General features: G+C 49.2%; 1 protein-coding gene across 1 annotated transcript in view; it reads right to left on the bottom strand.

Moving 5' to 3' along the window:
- Nucleotides 1–18112, bottom strand: part of Polr1b (RNA polymerase I subunit Rpl135) — a 65393-nt gene extending 47281 nt beyond the window's left edge. The window contains exons 1-7 of the mRNA XM_077698909.1: nucleotides 17955–18112; nucleotides 17521–17598; nucleotides 17360–17419; nucleotides 15630–15704; nucleotides 3395–3514; nucleotides 1210–1275; nucleotides 557–631 (exon numbers count right to left, since the gene is read on the bottom strand). Of these exons, the coding sequence (XP_077555035.1) occupies nucleotides 557–631; nucleotides 1210–1275; nucleotides 3395–3514; nucleotides 15630–15704; nucleotides 17360–17419; nucleotides 17521–17598; nucleotides 17955–18044 (564 nt within the window). The 5' untranslated portion in view covers nucleotides 18045–18112. The remainder of the gene's footprint in view (nucleotides 1–556; nucleotides 632–1209; nucleotides 1276–3394; nucleotides 3515–15629; nucleotides 15705–17359; nucleotides 17420–17520; nucleotides 17599–17954) is intronic.
- Between the last annotated feature and the right edge of the window lie 250 nt (nucleotides 18113–18362).

Here is an 18362-nt window from a genome sequence, read left to right as displayed (position 1 = left end):
TAGGCTTGGCTAAAAAAAATTCCCGCCCCGTCACCCTCGGTGTACCAAACAAGAAGCCACCACTCCAGCGATCACAGACGAATTCCTATCCCCACAGCCCCTTTTTCTCCATGCTGTCTGTTCCCCTCAATATCTCTCCCTTTTCAATTTCCGTCTCCCGCCCGGCCTGCTGTACCACAGGTATGGGAGCGGCAACTAACTCCAAACCTAACCCTATCCCCTTGCCATCTTTTGAGCAGTGGTGGGCTCATCTGGCCGATCCAGACCTTGGACACCAGCAAGACTTGGTAAAGAGAGCCTGGACGGCAAGTTGGAGCCTGGGTATGTATCCCGCAATACGGATGCCCTTCACCGGGTGTGTGTCCTAATGTCAGTCAGCACTTACAGATCATCAGTAAATGTTTATTCTCTCTCTCTCTTCAAGAATGCAAGGCTGGAAATAATTAAAAATAAGATACCCCGCACTTCGGACTGTTCACCTAAGCGAACGAGCAGCGCCGATGAGCTTTTGGAAAGCCCGAATGAGAAATGGGTGTCCCGTCTACATTGTACCTACATAGTTTCTCCTGGTCATGATAAGCATCCGGATGATCTTTTCGTTGCCATTGACGACAAAGTAGCCTCCAAACTCCTGCGAAAAGAAGCGACGCATGCGTAAATATATACGTATGCACATGCACGTACAAACGTACACACAAGACTACAGCATTCGTTATGATGAGTTTTACACGATTGGTACAAAATGTAGGCAGACACTATCAACACTGACAGAAACGTTTAGGTGAGTGCCGAGTGTTTTTCCACGCGTGAAGCCTTTAAATCAAACCGAATCTTCATTTTGGACGTAGATATCAAAAATTTCTAATACACAGCTTCCACCGAAAAAAGATCCTTATAGCTACACAATGACAAGAACCAACGCAATATGGCATCCCATAAGCTGCACTGTCCTGATAAGAGCGTGTATCCCTAGCTTGCCTTGCACACCTTGGAAATCCTTGATACATGGAGACATGCTTGAAGAGAGGGGCAGCAGGTTTCACAAAATCAACTTCCCAGTGCTACCAATGCACCAATGAGAGAGAGAGAGAGAGAAAAAAAAAAACAAGGACTCCCAGCAAGATAATACTACATTGCTCACTCGTGAACAACACTGACACATTAATGGTACGCCTACAGCACACAAGATTTCCCAAATATAGAACTTACCCCGGCCTCCTCGCCTCTCCTCACAAGTTCCGCTGGAGACATCTTGGCGATGTTGCACGCCTGGGACTGCAAAGGCACAAAAAAAATTTAGAGGAGTACTGACATGAAATTTTCATGCTACATTTTTTTCGCTGCTACGGGTGCCTACCAGCCCAGTACTAATCATACAGTGGTACATTATATAGTCGGCCACAGCGTAAATAATGATTTACAGCCTCGTTTACTCGTGTCAGTTCCAGTTTCGACGGAGCAAACACCGACGCAGCCGTCATGACAGGACGGCACTCTTGACAACACTGTTCTCGTCACACCACGGCTGGTCTGGACACGTGCGCTGGTCGCACGTGCCCGGGCAGCACGACGCCAGTCCGAAAACTGCGGTGTCGTGCTGCCCCCAATGTCGGCAGTTTGGGGTGCAGCGCTCACTGCGTCATGCTGATGCCTACGTCGAAACGGTATTCCCCTCGGGCGTTCTCGTGCAAGCAAAAATTGAAATTAATTTAAAATATGTTATACTGAATGGTTACGGTTAAAGTTTCATGGGGCACATAGTTATCTCAGCTTTGAAATTTCACATCAGTACCCCTTTTCATTGTTTTCGTGAAGGAATTGATGAAAACACAAAATGTGAACGCAGGTGATGAGTGTTGTATTCAGGACATGTTCCTGTCCTTGTGAAAAAAATGTCGTCCCATGTCCTGTTTCTCAGGGGGGACAATAATTCTACTCTACTCAATTACACAGTAGACTCCCATTAGGACGAAATCGAAGGGACCATGAAAATGTATTCGTATTACCAGAAATTTGCCTTAAAAGTGGAGGTTTTCTGCATTGTTCTGGTTTCTGTTTCATTCCATATATCAAAGTTCCGTTCTGTTTCAGCTCCACAAGAAAAAATAATGGTTCGTACCGATTTATAACGGTTCGTGTTTGCACGGAAAAAATTTAGATTTGTGAAACTGTTGAAAAAGGTTGAGAATTTTGAAATTACGTTAAAAAAGTTAGTCATGCTTAATAATTTTTTTGAAAATATCATTTTTGATGAAGTCGTACAGTTGTGATGTTATTGTTAAAAGTTTAAAATGTTCTGTCTCATGAAAAACTGTAAAACTTCTGTTTTTACACTTAAAAGAAATTGTATGAGAACAAGTAGCAATGGATTAACCTTCAGGAAATCCCCCCTCCCCCCCGATAGATATCCAGACGAAGGCATAACAGCACAAAAATTGGTGAATATTTATGGCAGACATCCGCACTGGAAGCGTTTTTTTTTTAACTATTATAGATAATACAGCCCTGCCCGACACTGTTGCTTGCAATGCTTATGAAATGTTTTCCGCTGCGCTAGTACAAGTGCAACATGACCTGTAGCTATTTGCTTTGAGTGTGGCTGTAATCTGCTGTTTGCACTGTATGCTTGTATTGCATTTTTTCCAACGGTTCTATTTTTTCCTCCTTGTTTTTATGTAGTGTTTTAGAATATTTGTGCCTGTTATATATGTATCACACCCCCTAAACAATGTAGGGCTCCTGTGGGTATTTTATTAAACTAACCAAATAAATAAATAAATAAATCAGCCCTCGACATCTGCATCGCAGATTTGATTGATTGATTGTGGGGGTTTAACACGCCGACGCAACGCAGGCGATGAGGCGCGCCGTAGTGGAGGGCTCCGGATTAATTTCGACCACCCGGGGATCTTTATCGTGCGCCGAAATCTCGTACACACGGGCGTTTTTGCTTTTCGCCTCCATCAGAAAAGCTGCCGCCACGGCCAGGAATCGAACCCGCGACCTCGTGCCTGCATCGCAGCCAGACGCCCGCAGCAACCACGGGTGGAGCTCAGCACTGCTCCTATCGGCACGAACGGAAAGAGAGTATGGAAGCAGGCAGCAAGCCTTCCGAAGGATAGTGAGTGCTATAGAGACGAAAGACAATTTTATGCCCGCGAATCGACGGCAATTTCCCATCTTGCTGAATGGAGATTGAAATGAATCCTGAAACTGCCACTCAAACTGAAAACCGAAACGATTTTTTTTTTTTTCAGTTTCGCTCCTGAACAAAATAATTAATACTGTTACCTTCTCGTTCCTGCCAAAAATATCGGTTTCTTTTTTGTTTTTCGTTTTCCTTTCGTTCCGACACGACGCTCCCATCCCTTTTTTGGAGCAAAGCTCGGCCCACCTTGACCATGATGGGCACCTCCCCGGCCGTCTTCTTGATGGTGTCCTGCTGGACGCCATTCATGCTCCAGACAATCGTCACATCCAGCTTGCCCCTGTACGTGGTGCCTCGGTTCCTGCACTGCACACGGGAAAGGAGAAAAGCAACGTGGGAGGCTGCGGCCAACTCTCGTTGCAAGAACACATCTGGACACAATGGATCTTTCGCTGGCTCTTTTTGGATAAAGCACCAAGTTGGGCGAGTTGGTTACTGACTAAGGAATCCATCGTACTAGCAAACATTAAGACAGGGACAAAGCTAACGACAAAGACAAAAGGACAAAGCTTGGTGTTTCCCTGTCGCTGTGGCATAAACCAAGTTGAAGTTCTGGCATGTGTTGCGTCTCCTGTTTCATCTCCTCCCTGTCTTAATGTTGGCTAGTACGATGAATTCCTTACTCTTCTTGGCCCAGGTGCATTTTAACGGGTGAGACAACCGATTTTTGTGAAGTATGCACTCTCCATACCAAATGAAAGGGCACCACTTAAATCAGAACACCTTGAACCGAAGCGGTTTTCCCGATAGGGCCCTAGGAAGTTTTAAAGGGGAAATTTTAGATCTACGGGTCTTACGTAGGCTGCCAAGACGAATACTGGCAACTGTGACAGTGAGCCGCGCAGCAACATACTTTTAACTTAACGTGAGATGCAAAAAAAGGCATTTGAAAGCTTGTGCCAAGCTACAACAATAACAAAATGTAGTCTTCCCTATCATTTATGCAGTCTTTGAGCCATACCTTTAAACCGACAGAGCTGCTTGTATGTGTGCGGTACACTTAAGACACTACATGGCGCCACCTTTCACATTTTCAGAAAGCTTAGTGCCAAACCCAGCTTATCGCTGTCAATTTATTGAGAAATTTTTTGCAGTTACCCCACTGTATGGAACGCCGGCTCTAATACGATCAAGAGGATGTGCACTCCACGAAAAAAACGGTTGCATATCGGCTCCTTTCGTTGCAAATGTTGACAAAGGACAATAGGCGACAAAAGACGATACTCAACTCCCTTCTCTTTCCCGCTCACCTCTCATGCTGTTCCTCTCCTGTCTCATTCTTCCCATGATAACACACTAGAGGTTTGCTCAAGTCAAATTAAATTTACCGCGTCTTATTGCTCCAAGTCAGGTGGGTGGGGGCGCTTGATCGGTGTTTTGCAGTATGCCCTATATAAAATTTTGAATAGGGCCTACTTTGTATAAGCTTTCTTAAGAGCCCAACAAAGCTCTGCTGATATCTGTTGCAAAAGTATTTTCCGCTCTATACCCTACATAAAATCTTGGATATGGCATACTTTGCAGAGATTGTACAAGGCTATGTGTTACCAGAAAGGTGCAATGAAAACTCAAATGCAGCTGTGACACACCAAGGTCACGATTGGGTTACAAAGCACGCCTAGCACGAGACACAAATTTCAGAATAGCAACCGATAATGTTGGTGCACACTAGGTAGGCAACTGCGACACAATTGTTTGTTTTGTTTTCGCACTTTTTTATCTTTGTTTTCCTAACAGATGCTTTGGGATGCCCTCCCTGTGGTAAAGGCGCGACGGCAACTGTTAGAGCAACGCCGCCTGTATAAACATTGCCTAACGCGTGAGCGAAAAATGGCCAAACAGCCACTCTCCTGTTGCTCTCTCCTACCCTTCCTCGCTCCGTAGCCTTCCAGCGTGCTTTCGTGTCCGCCAGCCAGCACCGCTTCTCGGAAACTATGCAAAATAGTGGAAAGTTTGTTTAGCGTTCCCGAGGCGGTGCTCCTACGCCTTCTTGTTTTTCACCATGCCTGTCTGTCTTGGTCTGTCAGTGATAAAACTTCCTTTGTCACGAAGCAAAATCCCTTGCGCTGCCGCAGGCTGATGCCGGCTTTGCGCGCTTATCTACTCGGATCACAGGCCCTGAAATTTTCTGAGTGGGGCATCCCACCTCTATCCCCTCCGCATTTAGGTATTGTTTTGACCCCGCTGTTCGAACTCCGCATCGGTACGCACTTCTAAAATTGAGGACTGTACTGTAGAAGCGCCCGGACAGCGTGGCGGGATCCCAGCTGCTTATCCTTTTGTTTCCTATAATTTTCTGAAGTTTACAAGCACGTGATATTGCCGCGAACCATAGATTGGGTTTGTTTATTTGTGTTTTGCTTTTACCGCCCGGCTGCGCCGGTCTGCGTTATCTCTGCGCCAAGGGAAGCGCGTGTTCCATTCTTTCTTTCTGTGCCGCATGTGTTATCTGTTGTGATAGGGAGAGCATTCCGATCTAACGTGAACAGCCCAGAATAATCTTCTTGGATCTACTATGTTCTCGATGCGAATCGACGTTTCGAGAACCACGCTAGCCGAAAGATAAAAAGCCTGCAGTGCGGACGCCGGGGCATTCGATTCTGCGACGCTCGCCGACGCACGTACGTCACTTTGTTGACCACTGCTTCGCCGCCTCTGTATTCTTTTCAGTTGTTAGGGGAGCACAAGTTCGCTCCAATAAACTTGTTTCTTTTCCAAACAACTGCTTCGTCCTTGGCTACGTGACATCTGGTGGAGGTGCTGGGTACGCACCCTTCATGCCCACTACAACCTCTGGAAGCCGCCAAGCCAGTCCAACAAGAGCCAGCCTCCGCGTGCAAGATTTACCACCCGAGTTCGGTCTACTACCGGAAAAGACGAAGAAGAAAAACGTCGCAACCAGCACCATGCTCAACCAAGCCAATCCTCCTGTCGTTCTGCAGCAGCCACGGGAACCGCCATCATTCCGAGGAGCCCCCGCAGAAGACCCAGAAGAATGGTTGGAGAAACTGGAGCGCGTCCGGAAATTCAACAGGTGGGACGACGCAGAAACGTTCCGGCACGTTTTCTTTTACTTGGAAGATTCGGCTCGCACTTGGTTCGAGAACCATGAGAGCTCCTTGACAAACTGGGCTCAGTTCAAAAGCGAGTTCACTAAGACCTTCACTACCGTCGTGCGGAAAGAAAGAGCCGCCCTTTTGTTGGAAACGCGCACGCAACACCCCAACGAAGGTGTCGTGATCTTCGTTGAGGAGATGAAGCAGCTATTTCGCCGCGCGGACCCCGAAATGACGGAAGAAAAGAAGTTGCGCTTCTTAATGCGCGGAGTGAAGGAGGAACTGTTCGCTGGACTTGTCCGAAATCCGCCCAAAACCGTCGCCGAATTCGTGACCGAAGCCAGCACCATTGAGAAGGCCCTCGAAATGCGTGCTAAGCAGTATGACCGCAACTTTGTTGGCGCGGCCAATGCGAACGACTTTGGCAGCACGCGGATCCCGGCCGACAGCCTACGCGAGACTATCCGCGCAATACGCCTCGAGATTCGCGATCGCTGCGCCGCCTGCCACCGCTTCTCCGCGGCGTTAGCGGGATTAGCGCTGAGTGGCTGATAGGTGGTCATGCAGTGTTTTGGTTCTCTTTCGATTCTCTTTGCCTTTCCGCGCACTAAACTTGTTATGGTGACGTCTGTAAACTAACTGCATGTTTAGGGCACTTAAAAAAAAAACAGCTGCGTCTTGGTAGAGCGCTCTAACGCCAACAAGAGCTGCCTGGGGAGGCGGTTCTGCGTGCGTCTTGGCCGCTCTTGCGGGCGTCGGCGACGGCAGCAGCATATCACCGCTGTCACCTTCGAACACGTCAGCACAAGTGAAGTCTATTTATTGTCGCCTCGTTCAGTCCTGATATTGGCACTGTAAGAGGTTGGTTCGTTTTGCAGCGCAGACAACAAATGCGGCTTTGCTTCGAATATGTACGTCGTAGAAAAATGTTTCGGGGATGTGATAACCCAACAGCTGACAAAAACTTGTGCCTTTTGTGGGAATATAAGCCATGCGGAAATGTTAAGTACAGCCGGTAAAAGGCTTGTCTATAACACAGCGTTCGTACTCTCAGCCCTCTCCTGCCCCGCCGGAGCGGGATTTGAATAAAACTACTGCGGAATTCTGAAGTCTTAGCCCTTCGCTTTTGCCACCGACATGTTTGGAACGAGCATGTTTCGGCAGTTTTCGGATGTAGCTGGTTGAAGTTGAAATCGCTGTTATAGACAAGCGTTTTACCGGCTGTACACTCAAAGGCTGTGCATTGTCAGATATGTGCCCACTCATGCCTTATAGTAAGAACCAAGGTATATGTTAATGAAACCACGGGAAAATGAATGGTCGGCAAGTCAGGAATAAATATAATAGTCGTACGGGAATGAAAAAAAAAACCGAGTGCAGCTTCTGAAATGCTTAAGACGTTTGTTTGAGCAAGGTAGTATTCACCAGACCAACTAGATGCGAAATGCACTGATATTTCGCTAGACATGGGGGGGTGGGGGAAGAGGAGGACGCTCATCTATCCTTGTTTACAAATGCGGAGCGAAATCAACGACTGAACGTTTTAGTAATCACACACACAAGCTGCGTGTTCACTTTTCGTTTGTTTTTTGCCTTCAACGAACGACTGATCACTCGGCGAACGCATTTTTTGAAGAATACTGGGTGCGCAGTTCACAAGCGATACGAGGTGTCGTTGGAAGAGTTTATCGATTGATTGCAGGGTTTAACGCGCTGACGCAACGGAGACGATGAGGCACGCTGTAGTGGAGGGCTCCAGATTAATTTTGACCACCTGGAGATCCTTAACGTGCGCCGAAATCTCGTACACGCGGGCTCGTTGGAAGAGTGTCGTATCTGATAAGGGTCTCTGATTTCGGTTTATGCTAGATTCTGCAGTCTCCCTGTGTCATATGACGATGTTTCGAAGAAGAGTTTGGTCATGGATGCGGATTACTCTATAAGCCCATCTTCGCGCTTCTCGTGGAGGATAAATGTAACAGATGAATCTCTGCGAGCGCTCACATCTGGACAAGACGACCCATCATTAAATTTGGCGTCGTGTGCTGACTCCGGGGTGTAATTTTGCATTATCCATCGTACTTCTTTGGTACAGTGTTTGTGAAATTTATGCCGCATTGGCTTGTTCATGGTACTGATCAATTTCTGATATGTGATATTGGCAGGCGTAACTTACGTGCTGTCAGGTATGAATGCTCCGCTGGATTTTGTAAGTGCACAAAGTCGATTTACATCATAGTGTGTATACGGCTGCATACGGAGACACTGCCACTAAATTTCAGGGTAGCGGAATTGCAATCAGCTGCATGCAAATGCTGGCTTCGGGACGCCGGCCTGTGACACACGCCCGGCGCTCATATAGATCTCACTAAGATCGCGTCATAAACGTTCATGCTCTAAACGTTCATACTCTCGTGAACACACCACACTTGCAAACAGAGTGCCTGCTCCACGTTATTCGGTATTTCGAGCGCGGACAAACGGTAAATCGCTGTCTTGAACGAGCCAAAAAGCAATGGCGACAGGGCCGAACGGGCCGGGGACTCCCGCGCCTGCTTTCGAAACGGGCCGCTAGGGGGATTTCAGTGGCGCCCCTACAGGCCGCGCTCGAGGCGTATAGTGAGAGAGGAGCTGCGGAAACTTCTCCCAACGCCGCCGCAGCCCCAAGTCGCTTCCCTCAGCGACGTGATTAGAGAAGAAGTGCAACAAGCGTTGGGAACTTCTACGCCATCCGAGGTACCCCGAGAGCCACAAGCTATGACATACTCCGCGGCTGTTCGTCGACCCCGCCCTGCTCCAACACGCCGTCAAGAGGCCCCGCCGTACCGCCGCCCACTGTCACCCGCCCGACCCCCGGTAGCCCGAAACCAGACGCCGAGGAAGACGGACGTATGGCGAACTCCCGATAACCGTCCTCTGTGCTACCACTGCGGAGAGGCCGACCACATTTACCGTCGCTGCCCATACAAGAGACTCGGACTGCGTGGTTTCTCCGTCGACGCACCTCGCCCTCTCCCTGGCCAACGACCACGTGAGATCGATGAGTATCTATCTGAAACCAGCCGTGGCCCAGCGCGTTTCAACCGTTCACCGTCGCCCTACCCCTACCAATCGCCGAACCGCCGTAGCAACGCTGACTTCGCCCGTGGAAGGTCCCCCAGCCCACGCGGGGGAAACTAAAGGCGGCAACTTCTGGAGGTGAAGTTGCTCTACGGCGAAAAACTGGAAACCCTCCAACGACGCAACGACGCGCTGAAGACAGTGATTCACGACATGCCCTCATCCCGACGACCCGACCTAACCCTGACGAGACTCCCGAACACGACGACAGCTACACGGCGCGACGCGTACCCAACCTGACCGAGACGTCCGTTGAGAAGACGACGACAACGGCGATGCACAGTGCCCGACCGTCAACACGTACAAGCAGAGATACGACGCCCCGACGAACCCGGAACTCGAGGAAGACTGCATCTGACGTCAAGGTGTCCATCGACGGCTTTGACGTAGTCGCCCTCGTAGACACGGGAGCTGACTATTCGGTAATGAGCGGACCATTTGCGTCTAAACTGAAGAAAGTTATGACCAGATGGGACGGTCCGCACATACGCACAGCAGGAGGCCACCTCGTGACGCCAAGTGGAACGTGCACATCGCGCGTCACCATAGACGGCACAACGTACCCTGCGGCGTTCGTCGTTCTGCCTAACTGCTCCCGCGACGTGATTCTCGGAATGGACTTTTTGACGGACAACGGCGCAATAATTGATCTGCAGACCAAGTCGATAACATTTTCCTCCAATCACTCCACGACGCCGCCGCCGAACCCCGATCACCGTGCTGCTGTCAGGATCGCCGACGATCACATCACCCTGCCACCCCGCGCAAGCTTGATGATCGCCGTCTACTGTGTGGATGCTGCTTCTGACATCGACGCTATCGTAGAGAGTGATCGAAGGTTGCTTCTCGACCGCGGTGTCTCCGTCGCAAGAGGCATTGCGCACTTTAAGCAACGCCAATCTCACGTTTTGGTCACTAATTTCACCGAGGAGTACCAGCATTTAAACAAGGGAGCTGCAATTGCGTTCCTCGAAGAAACGCAAGAAGCAAGTGATGTGATCGCAGTCGCCGACTTTGAACGCACACCCGTAGAAACATTCAAGCTCCCGCAGCCATTCGACGTGAATCCGGCGCTACCGCAAGAACAACGGAAAAAATTATTGGCTTTGCTGCGTCGCTATAGCGAATGTTTTTCGTCGAGCGCAAAACTACGTCAGACCCCTCTAGCGAAGCACCGAATAATAACCGAAGATGGAGCCCGACCTACCCGACAGTCACCGTACCGCGTCTCTTCACACGAACGGGAAGCCATCCGGACTCAAGTCGACGACATGCTCAGCGACGACATTAAACAGCCATCGAAAAGCCCCTGGGCTGCGCCCGTGGTACTCGTAAAGAAAAAAGACGGCACATTAAGGTTTTGTGTTGACTACCGGCGACTGAACAAAATCACGAAAAAGGACGTGTACCCCCTCCCCCGAATCGATGACGCCCTCGACCACCTCTGCCACGCGAAGTACTTCTCATCGATGGACCTGAAGACCGGCTACTGGCAAATTGAAGTGGACGAGAGAGACCGAGAGAAGACTGCATTTATAACCCCAGACGGCCTATACGAGTTCAAGGTGATGCCGTTTGGACTGTGCACAGCACCAGCGACATTTCAAAGAGTCATGGACACTGTGCTAGCTGGCCTTAAGTGGCACACCTGCCTCGTATACCTCGACGACGTAGTGGTATTCGCCCGGACTTTCGACGAACACCTTGCAAGGTTGGAGTCTGTACTCGAGGCCATTCGTACGTCGGGGTTGACGCTGAAGCCTGAAAAGTGCCGTTTCGCATACGAGGAACTCAAGTTCTTGGGCCACGTCGTCAACGCCGCGGGAGTCCTACCTGACCCGGCAAAAACTTCAGCTATCGCGAACTTCCCTAGGCCGAAAGACAAGAAGGGCGTGCGAAGATTTCTTGGGCTGTGCGCATACTACTGGCGCTTCGTCGCAAACTTCGCACGCATTGCAAAGCCACTCACGCGCTTGACGAAAGACAGCACCCCTTTCAGCTGGGAAAACGACCAAGAAAAAGCATTCTGCGAGCTGCAAAAACGCCTGCAAAGCCCGCCCGTGCTCGCTCATTTCGACGAAAATGCCAAAACGGAAATGCACACGGACGCCAGTGATATAGGCTTGGGTGCCGTCCTTGTCCAAAAGCAAAGCGGCTGCGAAAGGGTAATCGCCTATGCCAGCCGTGGTCTGTCGAAGGAGGAGAAAAACTATTCTGCCTCTGAGAAAGAGTGCCTGGCTATTATATGGGCGATTTCAAAATTTCGCCCATACGTGTATGGAAGGCCATTCAAGGTTGTAACAGAACACCATGCGCTGTGTTGGCTCGCCAATTTGAAGGACCCCTCTGGCCGTCTTGGGCGGTGGAGCTTGCGCCTGCAGGAGTTCGACGTTACAGTCGTTTATAAATCAGGAAGGAAACACTCCGACGCCAACTGCCTGTCCCGCGCCCCCATCGACCCACCACCACAAGACTCTGATGAAGACAGCGCGTTCTTCGGGATCGTGACGGACACCGACCTAGCCGCCCAGCAGCGTGCCGACCCCGACTTACGCGTCATAATCGAGTACCTCGAGGGATGCAACGTTGCCGTTCCTAGGACCTTCAAACGCAGCTTACCAGCATTCAGCCTGAGAAACTCCGTCCTCGTGAAGAAGAATTTCAGCCCCGGAACAAGAGCGAATTACCTCCTCGTCATCCCCGCGGACCTTCGTGACGAAATTTTGGAAGCGTGCCACGACGACCCGTCTTCCGGACATCTCGGCACAGCCCGCACTATTGGAAAAATCAAGGCGAGGTACTACTGGCCCGGCCTTACCTCTGACGTCACCCACTACGTCCGGAGCTGCCGTGACTGCCAGCGACGAAAAACGCCGCCGACAAGACCCGCCGGACTTCTACAACCGATCGCCGTCCCATCGAGACCATTTCAACAGATTGGAATGGACCTTTTAGGCCCGTTCCCTACGTCACGATCACAGAACAAGTGGATTGTCGTAGCGACAGACTACATGACGCGTTACGCAGAGACCGCCGCTCTTCCGAGGGGGACTGCACAAGAAGTGGCAAAGTTCTTTATAAGCCAAGTTGTACTGCGACATGGAGCCCCGGAAGTCCTAATCACAGACCGCGGAACGGCATTTACTGCGGAGCTGATGCAAGGAGTATTACGCTACAGCAACACGGATCACCGAAGAACGACGGCGTACCACCCCCAAACGAACGGACTAACAGAACGTCTGAACAAGACAATCGCAGATATGCTGTCAATGTACGTTGACGTTGAACATAAGACTTGGGACGAAGTGCTCCCGTATGTCACGTTTGCGTACAACACGGCTATCCAGGAGACGACGCAGCTGACGCCGTTCGAGCTTGTCTACGGTAGAAGGCCGATGACGATGCTCGACGCCATGCTTCCGCACGTAGAAGACGACGACCTCAACGCCGACGTCCACGGATATCTTCAACGTGCGGAGGAGGCCCGCCAGCTCGCTCGAGTTCGTATAACGGACCAGCAGCTGGTGGATGCGGGCCGCTACAACCTCCGACGCCGAGACGCCGAGTACCAACCAGGGGATCGTGTGTGGGTTTGGACTCCCATTCGACGACGCGGACTCAGTGAGAAGCTCCTGCGACGCTATTTTGGACCCTACCAGATTCTACGACGTGTTGGCCAACTTACCTACGAAGTGATCCCTGATGGTGACTCCGGCACATCACGACAACGCAGGCGGCCTGAAGTCGTCCACGTGGTTCGCCTAAAACCTTTCTACGGACGATGACGAACTTTTATTTTCATTTGTTCGGACTGTCGCTTATGTTAGCATCGGGTCGATGCACTCTTAGAGGGGGGGTAATGCCGCGAACCATAGATTGGGTTTGTTTATTTGTGTTTTGCTTTTACCGCCCGGCTGCGCCGGTCTGCGTTATCTCTGCGCCAAGGGAAGCGCGTGTTCCATTCTTTCTTTCTGTGCCGCATGTGTTATCTGTTGTGATAGGGAGAGCATTCCGATCTAACGTGAACAGCCCAGAATAATCTTCTTGGATCTACTATGTTCTCGATGCGAATCGACGTTTCGAGAACCACGCTCGCCGAAAGATAAAAAGCCTGCAGTGCGGACGCCGGGGCATTCGATTCTGCGACGCTCGCCGACGCACGTACGTCACTTTGTTGACCACTGCTTCGCCGCCTCTGTATTCTTTTCAGTTGTTAGGGGAGCACAAGTTCGCTCCAATAAACTTGTTTCTTTTCCAAACAACTGCTTCGTCCTTGGCTACGTGACAATATTATTGGAAAGTAATCGTAGAAGTGAGCGCCTGAACAAAAAACGTGCACGCAATTTTTTCTTCTCTAAATACCCCAGAAAGAAAAATATCAGTAAAATAATGGCTGCCCCATCCGAAAATATCGTTTTTCTGTTAGCTATATGTCTACCCGACAATCAGTATGTTCTTACACTATTTCAGTCCGCCTCCGTCTTTATCTTTGGAAAAATGCAGCATGTATGAAGCGAGCGACACGTTGAACGAGATCCCCCAGTGCGCCACAGAACTAGCGCCCCGTCGCGGCTAAGATGTAAGCGAAACGGCCCTTGAAGCCCAACAGGCAAGCTGACAGACACACGTCGTAGAAGTGGGTGCAGCATTCGCGACTCGCTAGCAGTAACGTAAGGCGAGATGTCCGCCGCGCACTGGAAGGAATCGTAGCAGACGACACACAGCTATTTCTGCCTCTGGCACTGATTGCACATGTACAGCAAGATTCCTGTGGCACCCGTTGTGGCGCTCAGAAGAGCCCGGCCACACGCACCGTGTTTACCTCTAACAGTGGCCAGGCGTATTCATCTGTTTGCTCGATGTAGCTTTTCAAGCTTTTTAGATGAGAGATCACATCACCAACTTTAAATCGCTCATGCCTTTTGCACGAATTACGCAGTCCACTGGTCAGATATCAGGGATAAAAGAAGTACATGACCAAAACAGGCATCGACACATTTCGGATCAAAACATGCTGCTTGGTACTCACATTTCGATTACTTGTAAACAAGCGACTAATAGCCCTGTCGCACGGCAAATCTAATCTCATTCAGAGTGAATGTCACTGGCTGTTAATGACACTCAGTTTGGCCGTGCGAGTCTACGCGATGAAACAGACGTCATTTGACAGTGATAGCACTGACGATTAGCAAGCTCACAAAATTTGCAATGGTACAATGGTATGGTTCAAGTGTGTCTAGAATGTTTTCATACATAAAGTTTTTTTACAAATAATTCTTTTTTTAATTAAAAAGAATAAAATCACTGTTTAGGTGACATACGTAGGCATCACAAGCCAAGACAAGTCCGCAAGAAACCATATCAGGGTAGCACATGCGTTGGGGACGAGATTTTTTTTTTGTAAGCGCTTGTTTATTTGAAAAAACAATACGAAGGGGGAAATATAAGTTTACTGACAGTTTTTAGAAACAGTATTCTTTGGTTTATTACTAAACTTCCTTGTCTCGTAAAGCGCCACTACTGTCGAGGTTACTCATTTGGCCGCTGAACGAGCTCCCCAGCCTCATTTGGCTGCTAAATGCCATTCGCCTCGAATGTCATTCGGTATTTTCATGTGGCACCAAATTAATGATAGTTAGAGCGAATTACATTTAATCTAAATGTCATTAGATTTGCCACGTGACAAGGGTATCACTCTACTAAGTTACAAAAAGGATTCTGCGACATTTTCCCACAAAAATCATGAAATTACAAGACACTGTAGAAATCATTACTGTGAAGGCTTAACGTTTGCACATCATAATCACACTCTCAGCTTTCGTTACAAGCTGACAACTGCCACAGGATGTGTCAGTAAACTCAGCACAGCCTCTGCAATAGAAAAAGCACACGTGTCCAGTTCTCTGGACCTACAAGTTCACTGAACTGCTCATCAGTTTGGATTTACGTCAGACTCAAAATTTTAATATCACAATCGCTGGATCAATTCATACGTGGCGTCATATGCAACACTTGTCATCTTAAGTCCGTGCATGTGCGAGACAGAACCAAGTGATGATGTTCCGCACTCCATTTTCTCTTATTCCATGCCCTACTTCTGCATATTACGGGTGGCTCATTAGTCACAAGAAAGAGAAATATCAATTGTCTAACATCGTCAGGCTACTTATGCCCACTGCCAGATGAAGGCGTCCGTCCCCCTTAGACTTCCAGAACCTGCCGCAATACTCAAACAAGCAACTCACTTCGGCTGGGTAGACCTGTGGTGTGACAACGCCAATGGTGTTCTTGCTGATCATGGGACTGCCTATATAGGGGTCCTGCAGAAAACCACGAACACGCACATGCAAAGAAAGGCCTGCGAGGCAACAGCACAGACAATCCTGCACACCCACTGTGTACCAAGTGCTGGCACATGCCACTATAAAGACAGGCATGTGCAAAAGGCTCTCTGCACTACCAAAAAAAAAAAACGTTAAAGTAGCCTGGTTTTTGTTAAAATAAAATTACTGTTAAAAGGTACACTGGACGTATACCTCGATCTTAGAGGCCAAAGAAACACTGGACGTACCACAACTCCAGTGGCTAAAGGTACCCCAGATGTAAGCGGATCACAGAGATGTCAGATGTGTCAGGGACTGGGAGACTAAAGATATGTTGGATGTAGCAGGTACCGGTCGGGCGGACGCACCAAACGCTGGTGTATTTCAAGCAATCCAGAGGCGCTCCACACTCGCCTTCACCACAGCTTACAGTGGCAGCAGTCAGTCTTTTTACACCACAAGCCGAAATGCTTCAGCCCACTGAATAGCCAGAGTAGGTGTTATCTAATTACTTTGCACCTAATTACTTAGCCCGTCCGACATACCAGTGACAGAATCCCGGTTGTGAGTACATCCAATGCACTGTCGGATAGCAAAACTCTGGATTCACACGAGGAGCAGCCAAAACGCACTGTAGCATTAACACGCAAACGTCCACTGCCGAGATACTGTCTCTGCGGCCGCTTTCACCAGCTTGCATGATTTCGTACGGCAGTAGAGACAGAAGGACCGAGTGGTGCCTCTTCAGCTGCACTTGTGTGTGCAATTTTAAAACGGTCTAGCTGGGCCAGGTTGAGTGATGGAATTAGCGTACAATGAACCTTGAACCAGTGTGCCCTCTCTTGTTACTCCTCATCAAACAATGCTTTAGCTTGAATGATTTTACACAAGAGTTCCAGGCTGCAACGTTTAAAGCACAACAATGATAAAAAGCAGTAACAAAAAAAGAAGGAAAACGAGGGCTAGCGTTAATGCGTCCACACAGAGCAACCACAAGTTCAGCTGCTTACCGCGAGCACTTTGAAAAGATGTACAACATGTGCAGCCAAAGCAACATCGTTCGGCCTGTGTGTTTACCAATGGCATTCAGCTCATGTGAGAAAACAAAGATGCGTGCAGTTAAAATAGGCCCTACAGCCAGGGTCTCGGCAGCAGGCGCACTTTTGCGGGGTGGCTCTGCAATGCGTTTCGATCGCTGCCCGCATGGAATTCAGACTTTTACTCCTGACAGTACCTTTTACCTTTGGGTTCGGGATACGTCCAACGTACCTGTAGGCACTTCGTTAGTTAAAGCAAGGATGATAACTAAAACGATGCGGCCGAATGGTGCACACTATCTCAAAGTGACAAAGCAACCGAGGCTAGGCCAGGAATTTCTCATCAACGTTGCAACTAGTATTCAGCTGTATTTTGCGGACAGCCCTGTCGGGGAAAGGAAAACGCTAACTGTGCCTTACTTCCAACACGAATAATTCAACTGGTGAAGATTTCTGCAGCATGAGCAACAGGATGGCACACCCTGCCTATGAAAAATGACGAACAAATGGAACCAGGGCGCGTGGTTCTTGAACGAAGTCGGTCAACAAGTGTCGAACAGCATATTGGCGACGGTACAGTGCAAATACTGCAGCGCGTCTAAAAGATATTCATACCCGGAGTTCCAGCTTGATCCGATCTCCGTTTGGCAGCCCGAACTCGCATGGTGGTATGTCCTGCAGCGGAAATATTTGGGGCAGCAACACGGTGGAACAAGTGAGCATTTTATTTGCAAGCGATCAGACCAAACCATTATGCAAAGAAAAAAAAAGCTTACCGCTACGGCTCTGGAGAGGCCCTCCTTGAGCATATAGTTAAATGATTCCACATGCGCTTTGCTTACATCTTGGATGACCTGCGGCAAACATAAAAATAATTTTCAACTGACTTCTATGACACTCAACAAGTGTCAGCGTCAACGTGATGTCGAATTATTAACAGCTGCACGCTTGAAGACACGTCGTCAGAAACACAGGCGCCAGAACAAACGACCAAACATGGTTCAGTGCTCTAGCGAAGAACAAAAAATTACGATGTGCGCAGAACGCCTAACATGAGGCTGTTTGAAAACAGAAAACAGACGACCCGGTGCCCCACGTGAGTAGCACGCCGCCGGCTTGGGAAAGCAAACAGATAGTTATCAACATTCGTCCGATGACAGAGGCAGTGCATAGTCTCGAAAAGTAACTAGTCTACATTCTAATAACTTACCTTGTACTGTTTGCTTGTCAGCTTTCCAAAATCACTTGTTAAAGTCTTGTCTAGAGACGGTTTCTCGGGGAACTCAATGTACGCATCCATCTTGAACCCAGCCGCCCCAATGTAGCCAACTGAAATGTTCACTGGCGCCGAACATGGCACCGGTAACACTGTGCGGCTGCAGACAACACATATTTTCGCTTTTTTGGTACTCGCCTTGTGGTCGTAACCGTAGCGGTCGTAGCTCGTTCGCTGCCGCAATGACTAGTGACTACCAGAATCAGGCGGCGCAGCGAGATAACGGACCCAAGTAAGGCACCACGGCGTTACGGCGTAACGGATACACCATGGAGGAAAGAAAAGGTTGGGTACACTCTGGTAACGGACCCAAACCATGGAGGAGGAGGATTGCCTCCTTAG

Source organism: Haemaphysalis longicornis, unplaced genomic scaffold (assembly GCF_048455015.1).
Source record: "Haemaphysalis longicornis isolate Haplotype H1 unplaced genomic scaffold, Haemaphysalis longicornis Haplotype H1 scaffold_2, whole genome shotgun sequence".
Lineage (NCBI taxonomy): Eukaryota > Metazoa > Arthropoda > Arachnida > Ixodida > Ixodidae > Haemaphysalis > Haemaphysalis longicornis.
This window is presented reverse-complemented; position numbering and strand designations above follow the sequence as displayed.